This window comes from Notamacropus eugenii, chromosome 1 (genome assembly GCF_028372415.1).
Source record: "Notamacropus eugenii isolate mMacEug1 chromosome 1, mMacEug1.pri_v2, whole genome shotgun sequence".
Classification (NCBI taxonomy): Eukaryota; Metazoa; Chordata; class Mammalia; order Diprotodontia; family Macropodidae; genus Notamacropus; species Notamacropus eugenii.
In genome coordinates, this window is record NC_092872.1 from 708,699,636 (window position 1) to 708,717,847 (window position 18,212).

An 18,212-nucleotide genomic window follows, 5' to 3' on the forward strand; every position below is an offset into this window, starting at 1 on the left:
CACAAGAAACCACTGACAGTAGGAGTGGTTCCACTGCAGATTCTCAACCTAGGGCTGAGAAACTTCTTAAGAAATTTTAATAACTATTTCAGGGTAGTTGGTTTCTTTTGCCATCCTATGTATTTTATGTTTTAAAAAATATTATTCTGAGAAGGGGCCTGTGATAGTTACCCTAAGAACCCCTGCTAGAAAATCTAAGACATGGAAATGATTGTAGAAAACTGAAAACAAATAAATTAATTTTTAAAAACATAATGATGCCCAAACCAGTGAGCTTACCCCTTATTCTGCAGTGCTCCTGTCCCTATGCACTTCTACTTATGTGAGGAAAGAAGTGAGTTTATCCTGAGACCTCATGGTGACTAGGCTTTGCAGAGATTTTATCCTCTTTCCTCCGTCCCAGATGGCCCCTTTGGTAAATGGAGAAAACTTCAAATCCTATGACATAAGAGTGGGTTGCCAACAGGAGTATTTGAGAGCTAAAGTGGTTATTTAGGCATTTAAATTGGGCTTTTTGCAAAATGCTTTATAGTTGTTTACCGTTATGGCCAGTTTTTGGCTTTGGTTTTACAAGTCTTGTAAAAATCATGCAGTAAGCAATGCCAATCACAGTGTGTGTATATGTGTTTATGCTCGCTTCTAGAAAATTTTCAGGAAAAGTATGTCCACTCAATAAGTTTATTTTTATTTTCTTGTTTGGATTTATAATTTTACGTTATGGAGCTCCCAGTGTGGACAGGCCTTCCACTGAAGCCTATGGACCAGGTTTCTGGTTCTCAGCAGGGAGTGTTTAAGCATTTGTGTGACTTGTCCCTGGTCAAACAGCTGCCATATTTTCAGAGCCAAGATTCACCCAGGTTTTCCTAACTCAAGGCAAGCCTCTTATACACTATACGTTGCCTCTTTTATTAGATTATCTCCAAGCAACAATTATTCCTTTTCAAAAGTGGAGATCATATTTTGCCCACAGCACTAATTTCATTACAGATGTTCCTTCAATCAGTACGTAAATCAATAACCGTTGTGATCAGCAGAATGCAGGCCAAGCACAGCACTGACTTCAAACATGGCTGGCCTAAAATTATGGCTACTGGAAGATGCTTTTTCCGAATTTGTTCTGGAGATGAGGACTTCAGTCATTTACTTCCATCCACCGTACATTTGTAAAAGTCTTGCTGTCCATTTTGTCAATGAAGAGACAGCCTTGCAAGTGGTCCATCTCATGCTGAATAATCCGGGCAAGCCACCCACTGGCCTGCCATACCACAGATTCTCCATTTTCATTTAACCCTGCAACGAAATTCATTGCGCTAGTGAAAACACTGAGCAATGCAATTCTCCATCTCTTCCTATGCTCACTCCCCGCCCCCCCATCCTACTGAAGGCTCTCCCACATTCTCCTTGCTGACTAAAGACATGGCATTTTAAAGAACAGAATTCAGAAAAAGGAGTTTGCATTCGTCCTACAAAACTGCTGCAGTTCTCACCTGGTATTCAGCCCTGTACCCATCTCTGAGAGTTCTTGGACTCAGAGCACAGCCAGGGGATGGGAGAGCTACCTGTCATTTCCCAAGCGGCTTCTCTTTCCTTTTGCTTTTCCTCTTCTAGCCTACCTACATCTTCTTAGCTACCACCACCCCAATACTTGGAACTTAAGGCAGGTGTATTAGCCAGCTCAGAAGCCTACAAATACTATAGAATCCTATAAAGATAAACGCTGTTTTCCTTTACTTCCTCCTTCTGACCCACTGAGACGGAGTAGTTCGTTTAAGATAGATCCAAGACTTCATCCTATCTAATGCCCTTTTGTCTGAGCTCAGTTCAGGACCCTGACCAACAGGTAAAGCCTGAAATAGTGCAAAGAATGTTTGGATTTCCCACATGCTAGCTGTACCCCATTAATGCAAGAACACAAAGACTGTTCAGAGTTGGGAAAGCAGCACATGCAGATGATGTGTTCTTAAGGACACACCAAAGGGAGCAGCAGGTTGTGCCCTCTGTCTTCAGTGAGTGACCACTTTTCATCTTTCTCCATGCCCTCCTCCTTCCTCCTCTTTTTGTAGGTGCTTCAAGGTATGCCTCTGGCTGTCTAAAGCAGTAGTCTCCAAAGTGGGGCCATGTCTGACCGTAAGAAGTATGTGATCACTCAAACAGGGTGGGAAGAGAGGTCCCAGTTCACCTTTGTTACTTTAGCCCATTGTGGGACTTGTCACCACACTTATCCTTACCCCTCTAAACTGCTTCCCCCTCCATTTGTTGTGCATGCACTACCCACAGCAGCTGCACGGTGCCTTTGCAAATATTCTGGTTTTTAACCCCTGCCCCACAGGACATCTCCTGGCTTGGGCAAGGACTCTACCCACCTCCTTTTAATTTGGGGCAGGACAGACTGAGTCACAATAGCATTTGTACAGTGCTTTAAGGTTTGTGAAGCACTGTATGTTAATACCATTTGACCTTCCTGGCTATTATTTTCCCTATTTTACAGATAAAGAAACTGAGGCAGAAATTAGGTGACTTCCCTAGTAAGTTTCTGAAGCTGCATTTGAACTCAGGTCTTCCTGATTCCAAGTCCAGCACTGCCCACTGTGACTCCTAGTTGCCACCCTAGCCTGCATGGGCTGTGGTCTGAACTGCAGATATTAGATTACCTTCTCCTCAAATCCACTCATCTTCCAAACTTTCCTATTACTGTTGAGGGCACCACTATCCTTCCAGCCACTCAGGTTTTCCCAGTCTTGGGGTCATCTCTGGCTCCTCACTTTCACCCGATATCTACAAATCTCCACCTTCTCGTCCCTTCATATCTGCTCCCTTCTCTTTACCACTAGGGCAGCTGCTGCAGCCACATTTCTCCCTCCCCTCCCCCAGTCAGGCCACTCCTCTAGAGCCTCCTAATTGGTCTCTCCCCACACTCTTCACAAAGCTGCCAAAGTGATTTTCCTTAGGTGCTGGATAGATCATGTTACTCCCCTACTCCCTAAAAGCCAATGGCTTCTTTTTTACTCTAATGTTATTTTATCAGCTTAATGGACCAGTGGACAGAGCACTGGGCCTGGAGTTGGAAAAACCTGAGGCCAAATCCAGCCTCTGTCACTTAAGTGACTGTGACCCTGGGCAAGTCACTTATCTGCCTCAGTTTCAGTAAATAATTAATAAAAACTAGCACTTACATGCTACTTTAAGGGCTGCAATGCACTAAATGTGGATTATCTCATTTGATAAATGGAAATTAATGGAATAATTGCTCCTACCTTAGAGAGGATCAAATGAAATTACACTTGTAAAGTGCTTCCTCCCCCTTAAAGTGCTCTAGAAAACCTAGCCCTTTATGTCATTTTAAAACATTTCTACTTTTTTGTTTGTTTTATAAAGTACGTTATATTAGTGCAGCAGCAGGGCCATGCCCTACACCTGTGCTCTCCTCAGAACAGGGAGCTCTCTCTCCCAAGGGGATCAGTACCTTCTCTGCCACCTGCTGCTCTAGACAGCCCTCTACAGTTCCAAGGTGAAATGATGTTCCAGGGTCCTAGGGCCAAAACATGAACTCAGAGCTTCCTGGCTTCAAGGTCAGCTCTCTAGACACTATATTACACTGCCCCTTAGTAGTACAGGTATGTAATGTGTAAATTAACAAAGACACATATTGGAGGGTTGGGTTCAAAAGATCTGAGGGTGTACATGATTACAAAAGTTTAAAGACTCTCTGGTCTAAAGTACTCGGGGTGGGGGTGGAGGGTCCTCTGTACCACCTTCCCTTCCGGGCAGCACCTAATGGTGCATGGCCCTTTCCCAACCCTTTCTCTCTACCAAAATGTAGCAGTCCAGCATCCCATCCTTCAGGCTCTCCTAGGTGAGAGCTTACTAATCTGCTAAATTAATCCATGCTAGTATGTGGGTGCTAAAGAATTCTGTTTTTCATTATCGATCAAATGCAAGGTATTCTGTTTCCCAGAACAAAGGCCCAGTAAGCAGGCATAATAAGCTGAGCTTGACATAATAACAATCTTTGCACTCTGGATGATCTTACCCTCTGGCAATATGTACTGCTTTGACTAGCACCAGGTATTCCCTGATGGATTTATTTAATCAATAACTACTTAGATTTGTTTGAGCCCCCCTCTATTTCCCAGGGACCTGAGAGCCAACATACTAAAGCAGCCTAAAGCCATTCATCACATCTCTTTTAACTGCCAAGTGAGCTGAACCAGGTATTGCACTCTTGTTCCTGCTGTACCCCACTGAACAATCACAAGGCTCGAGGACCCTTAAAGACTTGAGAGACTGTTCCCAGACCCACGCCCAAGAAATGTGAACCATGGGGAATTGCTTACTCAAGACCTAAGAATGATTGTGTTGTGGTCCAGCCCCTTTCACATATGTAAGCCCTGCTTTTGCCCCAGCATGTTAAACTCTTCTCGGGAGAAGGCCTTCCGCTTGCAATCTCTTTTCCTCACTCTGAAATAAATTAAACTTCCATTTGGTTCCTGATTATTCGGTCTCTCTAAGCCTGCTTTGTTCCGCTCTGGCCACTCATAGGTGAGTTACCAGTTCTGGTCCTGTTGACACAAACTAACAAAAAATTACTTAATAGCTAGAAAAAAATAGTAAAAAAATTCATCCAGAAGATCAAGAATATCAAGAGAATTAATAAAAAAAAATGAAGGGAGGTGGCCTCTCATACCAGATCTCAAACTGTATTATAAAGCACTAATCATCAAAACGATGTGGTACTCTCTAAGAAATAAGAGTGGTGGATCAGTGGAAAAGATTAGCTACACAATACTCAGTAGGTAATTTACAGTGTTTGATAAACGCAAGAATTTACTATTTGACAAAAACTGCTAAAAAAAAAACCAAAACAAAACTGGAAAGCAGTTTGACAGAAGCACAGAACAGACCGGAGAGGGTCCAAACTACAATTACACTGTATTTACTCCGTACAAACATTTGTATCTAACTACTGGCATGCGTCAATGTTGCCTCCCCACTGAAGATGTAACTTTGTATCTCTGGTCCTGGCCCCAGCGGAGATCCAGCTGGGGAGGCTTCCTACACAAAAGTCCTAGAACTGGACCAGGCACGATGCCCCAGTGCCCACACTGGCCTCCCTGGGCTTTCTAAGGCTGAAGGTAACCGGTTGGAATGCTCTCACTCCTGGCTTCCTTCGAGTGCCAGCTAAAATCCCGCCTTCTGCAAGCGGCTTTTCCCAGCCCCTTCGTCTTCCCGCCTTCCCTCCGGGCCTACGCCCGCCCCAGTCATCCCGCCTCTCGGGTTGGCCGGGTGTCTCTCCCATTCGGCCCAGAGCTCCTGAGTCGCAGAGAGCTTGGCACGGCGCCCGCCCCGGGTAGGCGCTTCGTGGCTGCTCTCCCTCTCCCCCACCCAGCCCGCACCTTCGATCTCCACGGCCCGGCACCGAGGCACGCACGCCACGAAGCCCGCCACGCTGAGGCAGCCCTCGGGGAAGGAGTCGAGGGCGGCGTCGAGCACGCGCAGGCGCGGGTTGACGAACACGCGCAGCGGGCAGGGGGCCATGCGACGTGCCTGGCGCACGACCGGCGGGTAGCAGGCGAGCAGGCGCTCGGGGAACTCCACGGCGAGCACCTGCAGCGGCACGCCCAGCTGCGGCGCGCTCAGCCCCACGGCGCCCTGCGCGCGCATCACGTGCACCAGGCGCGCCACCAGCGCCTGCGCCTTGGGCCCCGCCAGCTGCGCGGGATCCACGGGCGCCGCCACGGCCCGAAGCGCTGGCTCCCCCACCTGGCACACGTGTCTGTACGGCGGCTCGGGCGGCCGCAGCAGCCAGCGACGCACGGCGCGAGCCCACGGGCGGCGCAGCGCAGGACCTTCCACGATAGGCGCGGAGCCCGCGACCCACGGCCCCGCGCCACCGCAGCCCCGCGCCAGGGCCAGCAGCTTCTCCCACGACCGACCCATGGCTGTCAGAACCCCGGCCGGCGGGCGCGCCACTTCCGCTGCCACTGCTGAGGACGCTGGGAGATGTAGTTCCCAACCGCCTCCCGGGCTTCTCAGCTGGGAAGTCCTAAGTGCAGAGGGGGAGAACTTGGAGTTATAGGTTAAGGTTCTTAAACCTGGCGTCTGTGCACTTAGTTTAATTTTTTTTTTTTTACTTTGGTTTGTTACTGTCAACATTCTGGGTTTTTTTAAATTTTAAGTTACAATTTCTCTCCCTTCCCCTGTCGCAGTCTCCCACCCTTTGAGAAGGCAACATGGTATCAATTATACATGTAAAGACATACAAAGCATAGTTCCATACCAACTGTTCCCCGCCCCACCTCCCCAAAAAGTGCTTCCGTCGACCCTCGTTCTCTGGAATTGAATAGCACTGTTCAACACAGGTCCTCTGGAATTATCTTGAATCATTCATTGTCTTCAGCAGAGTAGCTATGTGTACAAAGTTCTGGTTCTGCTTATTTCACTTTGCAGGTCATATAAGTCTTTCCAGATTTTTCTGAAAACATCCTGCTCCATTTCTTACAGGACAACAGTAATTCATCACAGTAAACAGATATGTATGTGTGTGTATATATATATATACATATATTTGTGTGTGTGTGTATATATATATCACAGCTAATTCAGCCATTCCTCAATGAATGGACAACTCAATTTCCAGTTCTTTGCCATCATAAAAAAAAAAAAGCTGCTATATTTTTATACATTTAGGATTCCTTCTCTTTTTCTTTGAGCTCTTTGGGATAAAGACTTAGTAGCACTGTTGCAGGGTCGAAAGGTATGCAGTTTGACAACTGTTTGGTTATAGATTCGCAGCTCCAACCAAGCTCATTGTTACTGTTTCTGATTATTCCTGAGCCCCTTTGGAGTTTTCTTGGCAAAGATACTGGAATGGTTTGCCATTTCCTTCTCCAGCTCATTTGACAGATGATTAAACTGAGGCAAACAGGGTTAAATGACTTGTCCAGGGTCAGACAGCTAGGAAGTATCCGAGGCTAGGTTTGAACTTAGGTCTTCATGCCAGGCTGTGTTCTATCCATTGTGACATACCTGTTTTTTCATATCCCCTTCAGCATTCCTCATTTTTCTTTTGTCATGTTAATTTGATGGGTGTGAGATGGTACTTGATAGTTTTATAGTCCTCTTACTATTCACAAGTGAGAGCATTTTTTTCATGACTACCAATAGCTTTGATTTCTTCTCTTGAAAACTGCCTATTCACATTCCTTAACCATTTATCAATTGGGGAATGGCTTTTATTTCTTATCAATTTGGCTCAGTTCCTTGTATACTTGAGAAATTTGCCATATTTTCCCAGTTTTCTGCTTTCCTTCTCACTTTGGCTGCATTGGCTATGTTTGTGTGACCTTGTTTTTTAAAAAATATTTTAATAACTATAATTGGTTTCCTTTGTAGTCCTATGTATCTTTTTTTATACATTTGAAACAGTATTCTGACTGCTAGGACACACACACACAAGTTATCGATCCTTGATCTAGTCCATCATGCTCCTTTTACAGTGATTCATGTAAGATGAAAAAGTAACTACGGGTCCTGGTGGACAGAGGGTGGAACTTACAGTCAAGAAGGACCAAGTCAGAATCCTGCCTCAGACATTTACTAACTGAAGTGGCCTGGGTTAACTAAGGAACCTTTCCTCAGGTGTAAAACGGGGAAAGCAACACCACCTATCTCACAGGGGAGTTGTGAAGATCAAATGATCAATGTAAAGCACTTTGCAAACCTTTTAAGCATTATACTGACGTTAGCTATTAGCAGTAAGAGCAGCAAAAGCATATTGAATAAATCAGTCATCATGGCTAAAATATTTATTTATTATTATATATCTTTATATACCACCCAATCCGTTTTCAAACTCAAAGAGTTACTCCACGACTTCCTTTATATGTATGTGTACTCCTATATCATCTTAGAGACTATCTCAGAAAAAAGGCCACAGGCCTAGGGATAAATTCAATCATAAGAAGTCAATGTGGTTAGGCCACAGCACCATTAACAAACCTTCTTCCTACCAAGTCCCTGCATATAATCTATTCCCACTCAGATTCTGGGAAAAGAGTTCAAGTTGCAGGACAGGGTCAGACAGAGCTTGGAGATGGAACTGGGTCTTGGGATGTGTATCCAGTCAAGAAATTACTGACTCCAGGAGGCATGGGTCTGAAACCATGCAGAAGTTTAAGGAGTAGGTACTAGCTACTCTTGCACTAGGTGGTCCCAGTGGAAGGAGGGTCAGATGGTGAAGGGTCTCCCAAAGCTCTTTCTTCTTCTTCTGTATTCTCTAGGGAGGCTTCAGGAGCAGATGCCAGACTGGCTTCCTGGTCTGTAAGTTCTAGAGCTGGAGCAATGATCTCTTGTGCCAGCCCTTTCTCATCCAATAGGAAAACTGCCTCTTTCTTTGGCAAGATAAAAGCCAACGGCTCCTGGATGATTTGGATATTGACATGTCCAAGGTTTCCGAACTTGGAGAGCTGAGTGGGTGGAACACCTGGTTCAAAAGGTGAGGGAGGTGGGGAAAAATGGAGTAAAGAGAAAAGAGGCAAATTACTCAGAGTAAAACAAAGAATATCTGCCCACAGAGAAGCAGTAAGATACATGACAACATCTTTAGAGACACACCAGCGCATAACGTCCCCTCTAACACCGGCAATTCTGTTCCCAGTCTCTTCCCTTTCCAAGTGGCAGGTTCCTTCCCAGAATCTCCATATGACTGATTACTCATGTCAGCCATGCTCTCCTCAAACCTGGACCAGCCCAGGATTTGCCAGATGATTTCCATACTTCTCCTGACCCCCACCTTGCCATTGTGTTTTGCCAGTGAAATGTAAGCTCCTTGAGGACAGGGACTGCCTTTTTGGCTGTCCATGTAATCTTAGCATGATACTCAGCACACAATAAGAACTATAAATAATGCTCACTCACTCCATCTGCCTGTGCAGTTACCTATAACAAAAAGCATGCTTTGCAATGGGCTACAAATAACGAACAACTCTGGCAGAGCTGGACCCACTAGCCATGCATGGTAAATCATTACAGCCAACGAGTATCCCCACAGAATGACTGAAGTGATTATAAGGAAAAAGTGAACAGTGAGATGTGCTGGTCCTGAAACTGCCCATGAATGCTCACTTTCTTGTCACTCTCAGCAGAGATGGATACCATTCTTCAGATGAGAATCCATGGCATAAACAGAAACAAAAAGGTCAAGTATAGAAAAGCATTGCTCTCAATCTCCTACCCAAAATCTGTGCTATCTGGGTTGGCGGGAAGAGGACTTGGAGACAGCGATTTAGGTAAGGGACCAAGTCTTCCAGGAAAACAGTGCAGAACTGGACGAAGAGCTCTTGTTCCCGGCTACTGAAGGCTGCCTCCTCTGCCCGGTGAAAAGCCAATATTATTTTTGTTACCTAAAAAAAAAAACCCAACACTGTCTTTAATCACATGAGGCACATTCTACAAGCACTGCCAAGCCCTAAGTTGCTGTACTATGTAAACACAATAGGCAAACTTGTAGGCAGAAAAACAGCTTAAAAACCTGATGCATTGCATTTAATATGCAAACTCCAAATGATCAAGCTCCTAAAATCACCCCACCTTCACAGCAATCTCTGCTTGTTGATTTGCTGATCTAGTTCTTAGCAGCATAGCATAGTATCAATGAAATCAATCCCAATGCAACACATATGCAGATAACATGGCAAATGGCTTATTTCCAACACAAGAATAAGCCTAAACTGTAATGGACCCAAAAAAAGGAAGCAAGAAATAAAAATATTTCCTACTGAGTTTTGCTCTTTCAGGCAACATCAAATTCAGGAAACCGCAGGGGAGAAGAGACAGAAACATGGCAAGATATCCCATCTCCCTCCTCACCAGAAATGGCTCCAGGGGCTGAATCCATGGTCAAGTTTCCACCTAGCTAAGACAGACACCAGCCAAGTTCTAAGTCTTATTCACTGTAGCCTAGAGAAAGGCTTATTTTTAACCATAATTCACTACCCTATGTCTGGCTATATTCTCCAGAATGGTTACTCACACTGGGAGAACAAAGGGAAAACCAACACTGAAACAAGAGGGCAAGGAAAATAAAGAGTACAGTTCTAGGGAAGTATGTATAAAAAAGAAAAGAGTGCTAGGAAATAGTACCACTATAATCAAAAAATTAGTATTTGACCAGAAGTCAGTACGTATGACAGTTCAGAACCTCCTCCAATCCACAAGTCTGGCTAGTAGCCAGAGCTTCTCACCTAGGACCTTGCATGACTATTTTACAAAGTCATATCTACAAATAAAATATGATTGGAAGAAGGGGAATTTCAAAGGGGGAGAAGGAGGGAAAGATTTGCTAAACCTTCCAACTCATCCCTAGAAAAGAAGGATTCCACTATGATTCTTGCTATTTCCCACCTTGCCAAGGGCATCCTCTAAAGAGGCAGTTACATCCTGAGCCAGAGCCACAGGACAACAGAGACGCAAGTCATTGAACGCAACCAGAATGTTGTTAAGGAAACAAGCCAGGGGTGGAAAGTCCAGCAGTCCCATGGGGGGTTGCAAGGTTCCAGGCTGAGTCACGGGGACAGCAGCAGGAATCGCACTCCGCAGTGCAGCAGGAGCAGAAATGAGAGTATAAGAATTCATTTCATCCTGAAACTTCTCTACACCTTCTTGAACTGCTTTTTTGAAAGTATTCAAAGCAACCTGCTGGAACACAGGTGCAAGCTGGCCCCGAAAATCAGCCCCTACTCGGCTGAAGGAGAGGCCAAAGTACATACACTGGCCAAGCAGTGAATCCAGGCGGCTACCACCTCCTCGCTGAAGGTCACTCTCCAACACCTGCAGGAACAGTGAGACCTTCTGCAACACCCAGCCATGGAAGATGGCGCTCTCGTTCACTGATGGCTCACCGGCAGCCAGCGGGAGCAATGGGTCCTCATCAGAAAATATGGCACGGTACTGTGTAATGATGTCGAAAAGGTGGACACGACATGCCTCGATGGTCTTGGTGAGATGAAAATAAGGATCCTCGTTGGGAATGGAGGTCAGGATGGAACGCAGCCATGCATCTCGGGCCTGTAAGAATTTGATTCGCAACTCAGCCTCTGTGAAAATGTCCATTCGACGAAGATAGCCGATAACTCGGAGACAGGCAGGGAGCTGGATATTGGTTCGAAGTTGTTGGATCAACTGGGTAAGCATCAGTTGCATAGATTGACGGACCTCATTAACAATGCCCTGCAAATTGTAGCAGAAATGGTTAGTGGAGAAATGATCAGAGTTTGTTTTTTAAATATCTTCCTTAGTATGGGAAACTCCCATTAAAAATCTTTTTTCTAGCAACAAAGATTGGGACCTACTCTGCAAATTATAACGTTAGTGGGTGGCCTGGGAGCACTGAGATGTTAAATGAGTTGTACAGGGGTCACACAGCTAAGATGTCTCAGAGGTAAGCCTTTCTGACTCCAAGGCTGGCTCTCTATCCATTACACCACACTGCCTCTCACATACAAATTATGGTTGTGCCAAAGTGGGGAAGAGGTTTTCTAATTCATTTTATCAAACTTCTTTATCTGACATTCCAAAGTCTCTACAACCTGGCACCCGCCCAGCTTCTAAACATCCACAAGCTTTTCATTCCAGCCAAATCAGAAAATGCTTTGCTGCCTGAACAAATATGGTGTACCTATGCCCCTGAGCCCTGGTTCAGGGGGCTTTCTATGCTTGGAGTGCAGTCACACCTGCTGGCCTCTAATTTGTACTACTCACTATGCTTTAAAACTGAAGTCCAATGCCACCTCCTTCAAGAAGCCTTCTGATCTCCCAGGTTAATTATAATCCTTCAGACCTGACAAGGTCCCTTGTTTCCTAATTTCCTAATAATGTATCTGATATTGTCTGTAATACTTACCTTTTTGGTATCTTACGTAAGCACCTTGAGTAGCGTTTGTGCCTGACACTACTTTGCACGCAGCCATCATTTTTGTATTTGCTAACTGATTCCCATGCTTCATAGAATTCTGAAACTAAATTTTCTGAAGATCTATTTTATAAATTGCCAGAAAAGCCAAATTTCAATTTATACTCCAGATCACTTCTCACAATAATACATAATAAAGTAAATACACTAAAGGGTTTCTATCTAATGTTCCCAAGCATGGTTAGGTAGGGGATTAAGAACACCAGAGACCCAAGATCCAATGTGGCAAGATTATGACAACACTGGTGATACCTGGATAACAGGGATGGTAGAATATTTTCTTTCCAGTCTGCGCACATAGGCTGCAAGCTCAAGAGCCTCCTCATAGTAGCTATTTCGAACACAGGTGTCCATTAACTGAGGGATCTCCAAGATTTCCAAGATCTCTGTGTGCCGGTTCAGGGTCAAAGTATTCATATGGCGGTTAGAACCAATCTCTTCTGCATCCTTCACAAAGTTCCTATTGCAAATCAAGGGATAAACACATGAGTCCAAAGCTTCAAATGGTTAATCAAGTGGGTTTCCCAATTACCTCACATTTTCACTCAAGTTCAGGACAAAGAGCTTAAAATTTTCTATTCACATCCAACAGAAATGCCAGCACGGTGCAGTAGAAAAAAGACCTGCCTGCTGGAATCAGGATGCTGGGGTTCACATGTCAACTAAAATATTTGTTGGATGAGGCTGGATAAATCACCACCTCTCCTAGCCTCTGTTTCCTCATCAGTAAAACAAAGCGAACTCCTTCCTTCACAAACTTGCTGCGCGGACAACGCTCATTCGCCCTAAAAGTGGCAGAGAAATTGTTGCCATTATCATGATCTTCATCATCACTGGTCTAAATTACGGTAATAAACGATGCGTTTCGTTTCTCAAGTGCGGTCGAAACAAAGCGCAAGCCCTTGGTAAACGCGTCATTCCTTCAGTTTTTCCTATTTATCGAACCTGAGGCTGGAAGGTGGCTAGGCATCTCCTAGTCCCAATCTCAACATTTTACAGAGGAGGAAACAAGAGGCTCGGCCTGTTGGGGGCCTTGTTCCTGGAATCCCAAGGAGCGAGCGGCAGCTCCGGGATTTATTGTCATTCAGCATTTTAAAGAATCACGAATGCTAGCCTCTACTCGGCGCTTTCGGGGTCACCCTGGGAGCGGGCGCTGTCCGTCCCCACCCCTCCAGGGCTGCGGCCGGGGGCAGCCCGGGGCTCCCCACCCCCTCACGGGCCCCGCACCGGCAGCTCTGCTGGAAGCTGGGCAGGCGGCCCAGCAGGCGGCCCAGGGCGGCCTCCACGTCCCCGAAGAGGCGGTGGATGCGCTCGGTGCACTCGGCGCCGCGGATGAAGGTCTTGTAGTTGGCGAAGGCCAAGTCCCGCGTCTGCTGCAGCAGCTGCGCCCTCTCCTCCGCCAGCCGCTCGGGCTCCCGCCGCAGCCGCTCCAGCCCCGAGCCGCTCAGCTCGCGCAGGTAGCGCCCCACGTCGGGCCGCTCGCGCCACTGTCCCTCCGGGAACCGGTCCCGGAACAGCGAGGCCAGGAGCCCCTCATCCTCCACCTCGCCCAGCGCTGCCGCCGCGGCCGCCCCGCCGGCCGCCACCACGGCCATGTTGGCGCTTCCGGGTGCCCCGCCCGCCCCGGCGGAAGTGCTGAGCTGTCTCTTGTCGCCTAGGAACAAAACACTTCCGGAAGGCGCTTTCGTTCTTCCTCAGAGCTCGGTGCCCATCTAGGGAAGTCCTCCCAGCCTCTATGGTACATGGTGGAAGTCGGTCAGGGACTCTTGGCAGAAGAGGGAGGAGCCAGGTGGGCGGCCAATGAAAATGTGGGCGGGGAGGAGGAGTTACTTCCGTTTCCGGCGATCGGGAGCATGCGAGTCTGAGTTTGCTTTACTGCAAAATGCGACCCCTGACCGAAGAGGAGACCAGCACGTTGTTCCAGAAGCTCTCAAAATAGTGAGGCCTATGGGAAAGAGGGGGAGCGGGGCAGGGCCTTGGGGGGCTGGGCTGGGCCCCGCCCGAGCCGAACGTTAGGGGAGGGGACACGTGGGCCCGGGGCGCGTGGAGTCCGGAAGCCGGGAGAACCGGGCCTGCCACGGCTCCCCACCTCCCGTCCGGGTGAGCCCCGGCAAACTCTGGGCCTCAGTTTCCCTATCTGCAAATTAAACTGTAAGCTCTTTGAGGGCAGGGCCGGCCTTGTCCTTAGTAAGTGTGGGTTGACTTTGTGCTTCGCACGTTGCTTGGCATTTAACGTTCATGGATTAATTTTGTGCCCCCGGTGCTTAGCGCAGTGCCTGGAACACAGTAGGCGCTTACTAAGTGCTGATGGATTGGCCGTAAAGTGCAGAGGCGTTCACCCGTCAGACACAGGCTGCCTCCGGACCGTGCTGCTAGGAATCGAGGACACCTGCTTTCCAATCCTCTCAGACACTAGCTGTGCCCTTGCTTGTCCCGGCAGGCCATTTAACCTTCCTGAGCCGCCTTCTCCTTGTCTATAAGTAAAGGGAGTTGTTCTCAGTGGTCCGGGAGACCCTTCTGGCCCTGAATCCCTGCATTGAGGTTCCCTTTGCGTTTGCAGTATCGGAGAAAACATTCAGCTGCTGGTGGACCGACCTGATGGCACCTACTGTTTCCGGCTCCATAAAGACAGAGTCTACTATGTCAGGTGAGTGTGTCTGTGTGTCTGCCAGGAAAACTGGGCTGGAGCTGGTGGGCGGGTGGCTGGAAGACTGAGAGGACCCCAGAGCGCTGGGTACACCCCATGTATTTGCCTTCTTTGCCCATCAGTGAGAAGATTCTTAAGCTGGCTGTAAATATCTCCCGGGAGAAGTTGGTGTCTCTGGGGACCTGCTTTGGGAAGTTCACCAAGACCCAGAAGTTCAGATTGCACATCACTGCCCTGGATTACCTGGCACCCTACGCAAAGGTAGGCCGTTGTTTCTGTGTGGAGGAAATTGTTTTCAGCAGTGTGCAGGAGGTCTTGAGTGGCCAGGACTGAACCACATTAGTGGCTCTGATTGTCCCGGTATAGTGGGAAGTGCTTTGGTTTTAGCTTTGGCAGAAATGGATGTGAATGTCAGCTTTGGGGGCTGGAGTAGATGATCTCTGATGTACTCATAAATTTTAAATTCTGTAGTAACTTTTGGTGTGAAAATGGTTACTGATTACTGCTTGACTAATAGTTAAGAGTTTTCAGGTAATCGCTGAAACGAATATCTGTGGATCATATTTGAATGAAATACTGTAGGCCTTAAGCAGTAGAGTTTGTAAGAGCTTATGTACCCCAGTCTTAAGACTGCAAGCTGGTCGTATCTCATGAGGGCGTGAAGGAAGATGGACAGAGGATGATTCAGGTTCAGGTCAGGAGATGTTTTTGCTAGCACTGGATCTCTCTGGTATGGGGAGTGGTATCTGTCATGGAACTTTCCAGAGGAACTTGAGTAACTCTTTATTTTCCCTGGAGACCCCTTTTGCCAATCAGTGTGTCATATAGCCCACCCTTCACCTTTGTTATAGACCAGTCAAAGTTTTAATTTAGTTTGCAGCACTGGACCTTATGTCACCACCAAACTTTATAAAAAGCTGCTTTGATTGTAAGATGTGTCTTTGGTGTTTACTAGGCTGCTGACTTCTGTTGGCAATTGCTGTTACCCTTATACGTCAGAGTTTCTTTATGGAAGATTTTAGGTACTTTTTGCCATTGTCTTACAGAGATCAGAAGAATTAGACTCCTTGGAGATTCAAATGGAATGAGCCTTGTTTAGTGGAACCATCTTTTTACAAAGTTTTTAGAGGTTCTGTTACCTTTTTGCCTCATAACCAAGGACAGTATTTTCTTATTACTAATCCCTATGAAACAGGAAATTAACAATTTGAAGGGACTTTCTGAAGGGACTTTCATTGCCTTCTTCATTGTACTCTGTACCTGTTTTTCTTTTTAAAAGTCCATCAAGAGAAAAATAACCCAAGAACTAGCAATTCATTCAACTATTGGGATATAAATATACATACTGATTTGATATCTCATTTAGACAAATATTCTTTCTTGTAGTATAAAGTATGGGTGAAACCTGGAGCGGAGCAGTCATTCTTGTATGGGAACCATGTATTAAAGTCTGGCCTGGGTCGAATCACGGAAAATACTAATCAGTATCAAGGACTAGTGGTGTACTCCATGGCAGATGTCCCTTTGGTGAGTAGAAGTAGTAAATACATTAGTGTTAAAGAAAAAACGTTATATCCTATATGCATCTGAAAAGAGAATTTAGAGGTTTTGTCTTACAGTATTGACTAAGTTTTCATGTAAGACAAAGGCAATGCCAACATTTCAGAACTAACTTCAACCTAGGTACTACAGTAACGCTTCTTTGTGACAGAGGTAACCTTGGGTTCTCAAAGACTATACCAGAAAAGCATAATTTCTGGCAGGGTTTGTCATGCTTAGAAAGGCTTCACATATGACTCCACCGGCAGACTGTCTGAGGACTAGCCTTGTTAAGTTCAGAGAGCTTATTAACAACAAGGCTACCAGTTGGAGTGAGATTGGGGCCTTTTTGGTCAGAGCACTTCATAGAGGGTTGTGTTTTGGGAGTATATCTTTTAGAAGGCATACCCACATTAATAAAATCACTAGTCCATGAAGTGTGGGAGATGATGTTGTGGTCAACGCCTCGTGAATCATTATCCTTTCCGTTGAATCTCCAGGGTTTTGGTGTGGCAGCCAAGTCCACACAGGACTGCAGGAAGGTGGACCCCATGGCAATTGTCGTGTTTCACCAAGCTGACATTGGGGAATACGTGCGCCATGAAGACACACTGATTTAATTCACCTTATAGACTCATGACCAAGATTTTTTTCTTGTGGGAGCAGCTGAAATACAAATACACCTTTTTACCAACCTATACCATGACTTGTGGACACACTTGCTCGTCTATTGTCCATTTTTACCTATTGCATAGGCACTGGGGTGTGCAGTGCATCAAACGCTGGACTTGGAAGTTGGAAGATGCGTCTGAATCCAGTGCTTAACACAGTGCCTGGCACATAGTAGGCGCTTAACACACCCCAAATGATGAAAGTCATCTCTGACACTTAGTAATTGGGTGATCTTGTGCAAGGGACTTCACTGGATTCACCTACCTTACAGGGTTGTTGTGAGGATGAAATTAAAATAATGTACTTGAGACAAAAGTAGGGTAGAAATCTGAGATAGCATTGTAAGCAACTGCAGGGTGAGCTCTTGTTTAGCAAAAACGGGAGACATTTTGGACCTTTTTTGTTTAATACTTATTAAATTGGATACCATGTTTTATATGGAATGAAGTCACTTCTTGCTCTTTGGCATAGGTCCTGCTACTTTTTAGAACTGAGGACAAATAGCTGTTTCTTGTAGCTCTTATCTAAGCGGGTGATTATTGAACACTTAGCTGTCTGTTCTTCCATGAATTCAGTACCATAGAATAAAACAGGTTCTTCGTGTTTTCGTAAGTTTTATGTGCAGATTGCCACCAAAGCATCAGTCATGCTGAAAGAGCTGATCATGCACATTCACGTTTCTCAGTCTTGTTTTCCATGGCTTCTTTTCTGGTGATGTTCCTACTGTATCCCACTGATGATTGTTTATATGGAAAGATTAGGAGTTTGTTGGAACTGGGTGTAATCTCACTATTAAGTTGATATGTTACTGGTAAGGTAAACTCCATTTGGGTATAGAAAATAAGGTAAAAAAGATACTTGTCTCTCCCTTCTTTGGACTTCGTTGAAGCCAAGGGCCAGATAGATGATAAACCTGTTGAGGAATCCTACTTCTGATTTTTTTTATGTTTAGAATGCCTAGGCCGTTAGTTTGGCTAAATATAGGTCTTGTCACCCTACTATTCCATACAAGACTTCTTTCCAGCCACATTTTAAAATAATTCTTTGCCAATCCCTTACTAAGGTGAATAAAAGGCCCTCCCCACAGGCTCCAAAATTAATCATTCATATCCACTCATCTATCCCCTTCATCCAAAGGATTTGGTGGTTTTTTTAGAGCACTTAATTTGTATAAAGCCACAGAAGGGCTGACCCACATTTTAGGCAGATTATTGCTTTGCAAATCTACTTATCTTTAATTCAGAAGATATCATTTATAGAAGGACAAAATGTTTTCAAACTTTGATAAGGTCCTTATCTTTACTTAATATTGGCTGAGACATCTCCTACGAATTCTCGTTCTCATATACCATTAGACCTCCTCCCCACCCCCCAACTCCTTTAGGC

At 45.7% G+C, this 18,212-nt stretch overlaps 2 protein-coding genes across 4 annotated transcripts; one reads left to right on the plus strand and one right to left on the minus strand.

Annotated features, from left to right (window-relative positions):
- Positions 1–664: 664 nt before the first annotated feature.
- COG8 (component of oligomeric golgi complex 8) lies at positions 665–13,604 on the minus strand. Of its 3 annotated transcripts, XM_072636434.1 has the most exons (6): positions 13,196–13,604; positions 12,221–12,428; positions 10,402–11,226; positions 9,233–9,401; positions 8,306–8,482; positions 665–1,290 (listed from the first exon to the last, which is right to left on the minus strand). In XM_072636434.1, exons 1-6 carry the CDS (start codon positions 13,561–13,563, stop codon positions 1,133–1,135), a joined length of 1,905 nt encoding a protein of 634 aa, XP_072492535.1. In that variant the 5' UTR covers positions 13,564–13,604; the 3' UTR covers positions 665–1,132. The 3 variants fall into 3 exon arrangements, with proteins under 3 accessions (XP_072492535.1, XP_072492534.1, XP_072492533.1); XM_072636432.1 differs by lacking the exon at positions 665–1,290 and having other exon boundaries at positions 7,791–8,482; positions 13,196–13,603; XM_072636433.1 differs by lacking the exons at positions 8,306–8,482; positions 9,233–9,401; positions 10,402–11,226; positions 12,221–12,428; positions 13,196–13,604 and adding an exon at positions 5,394–5,970.
- Positions 13,605–13,772: 168 nt separating this feature from the next.
- Positions 13,773–17,269, plus strand: NIP7 (nucleolar pre-rRNA processing protein NIP7). Its single transcript, XM_072636443.1, has 5 exons — positions 13,773–13,906; positions 14,529–14,615; positions 14,738–14,876; positions 16,002–16,142; positions 16,655–17,269. Exons 1-5 carry the CDS (start codon positions 13,851–13,853, stop codon positions 16,772–16,774), a joined length of 543 nt encoding a protein of 180 aa, XP_072492544.1. The 5' UTR covers positions 13,773–13,850; the 3' UTR covers positions 16,775–17,269.
- The last annotated feature ends 943 nt before the right edge of the window (positions 17,270–18,212 follow it).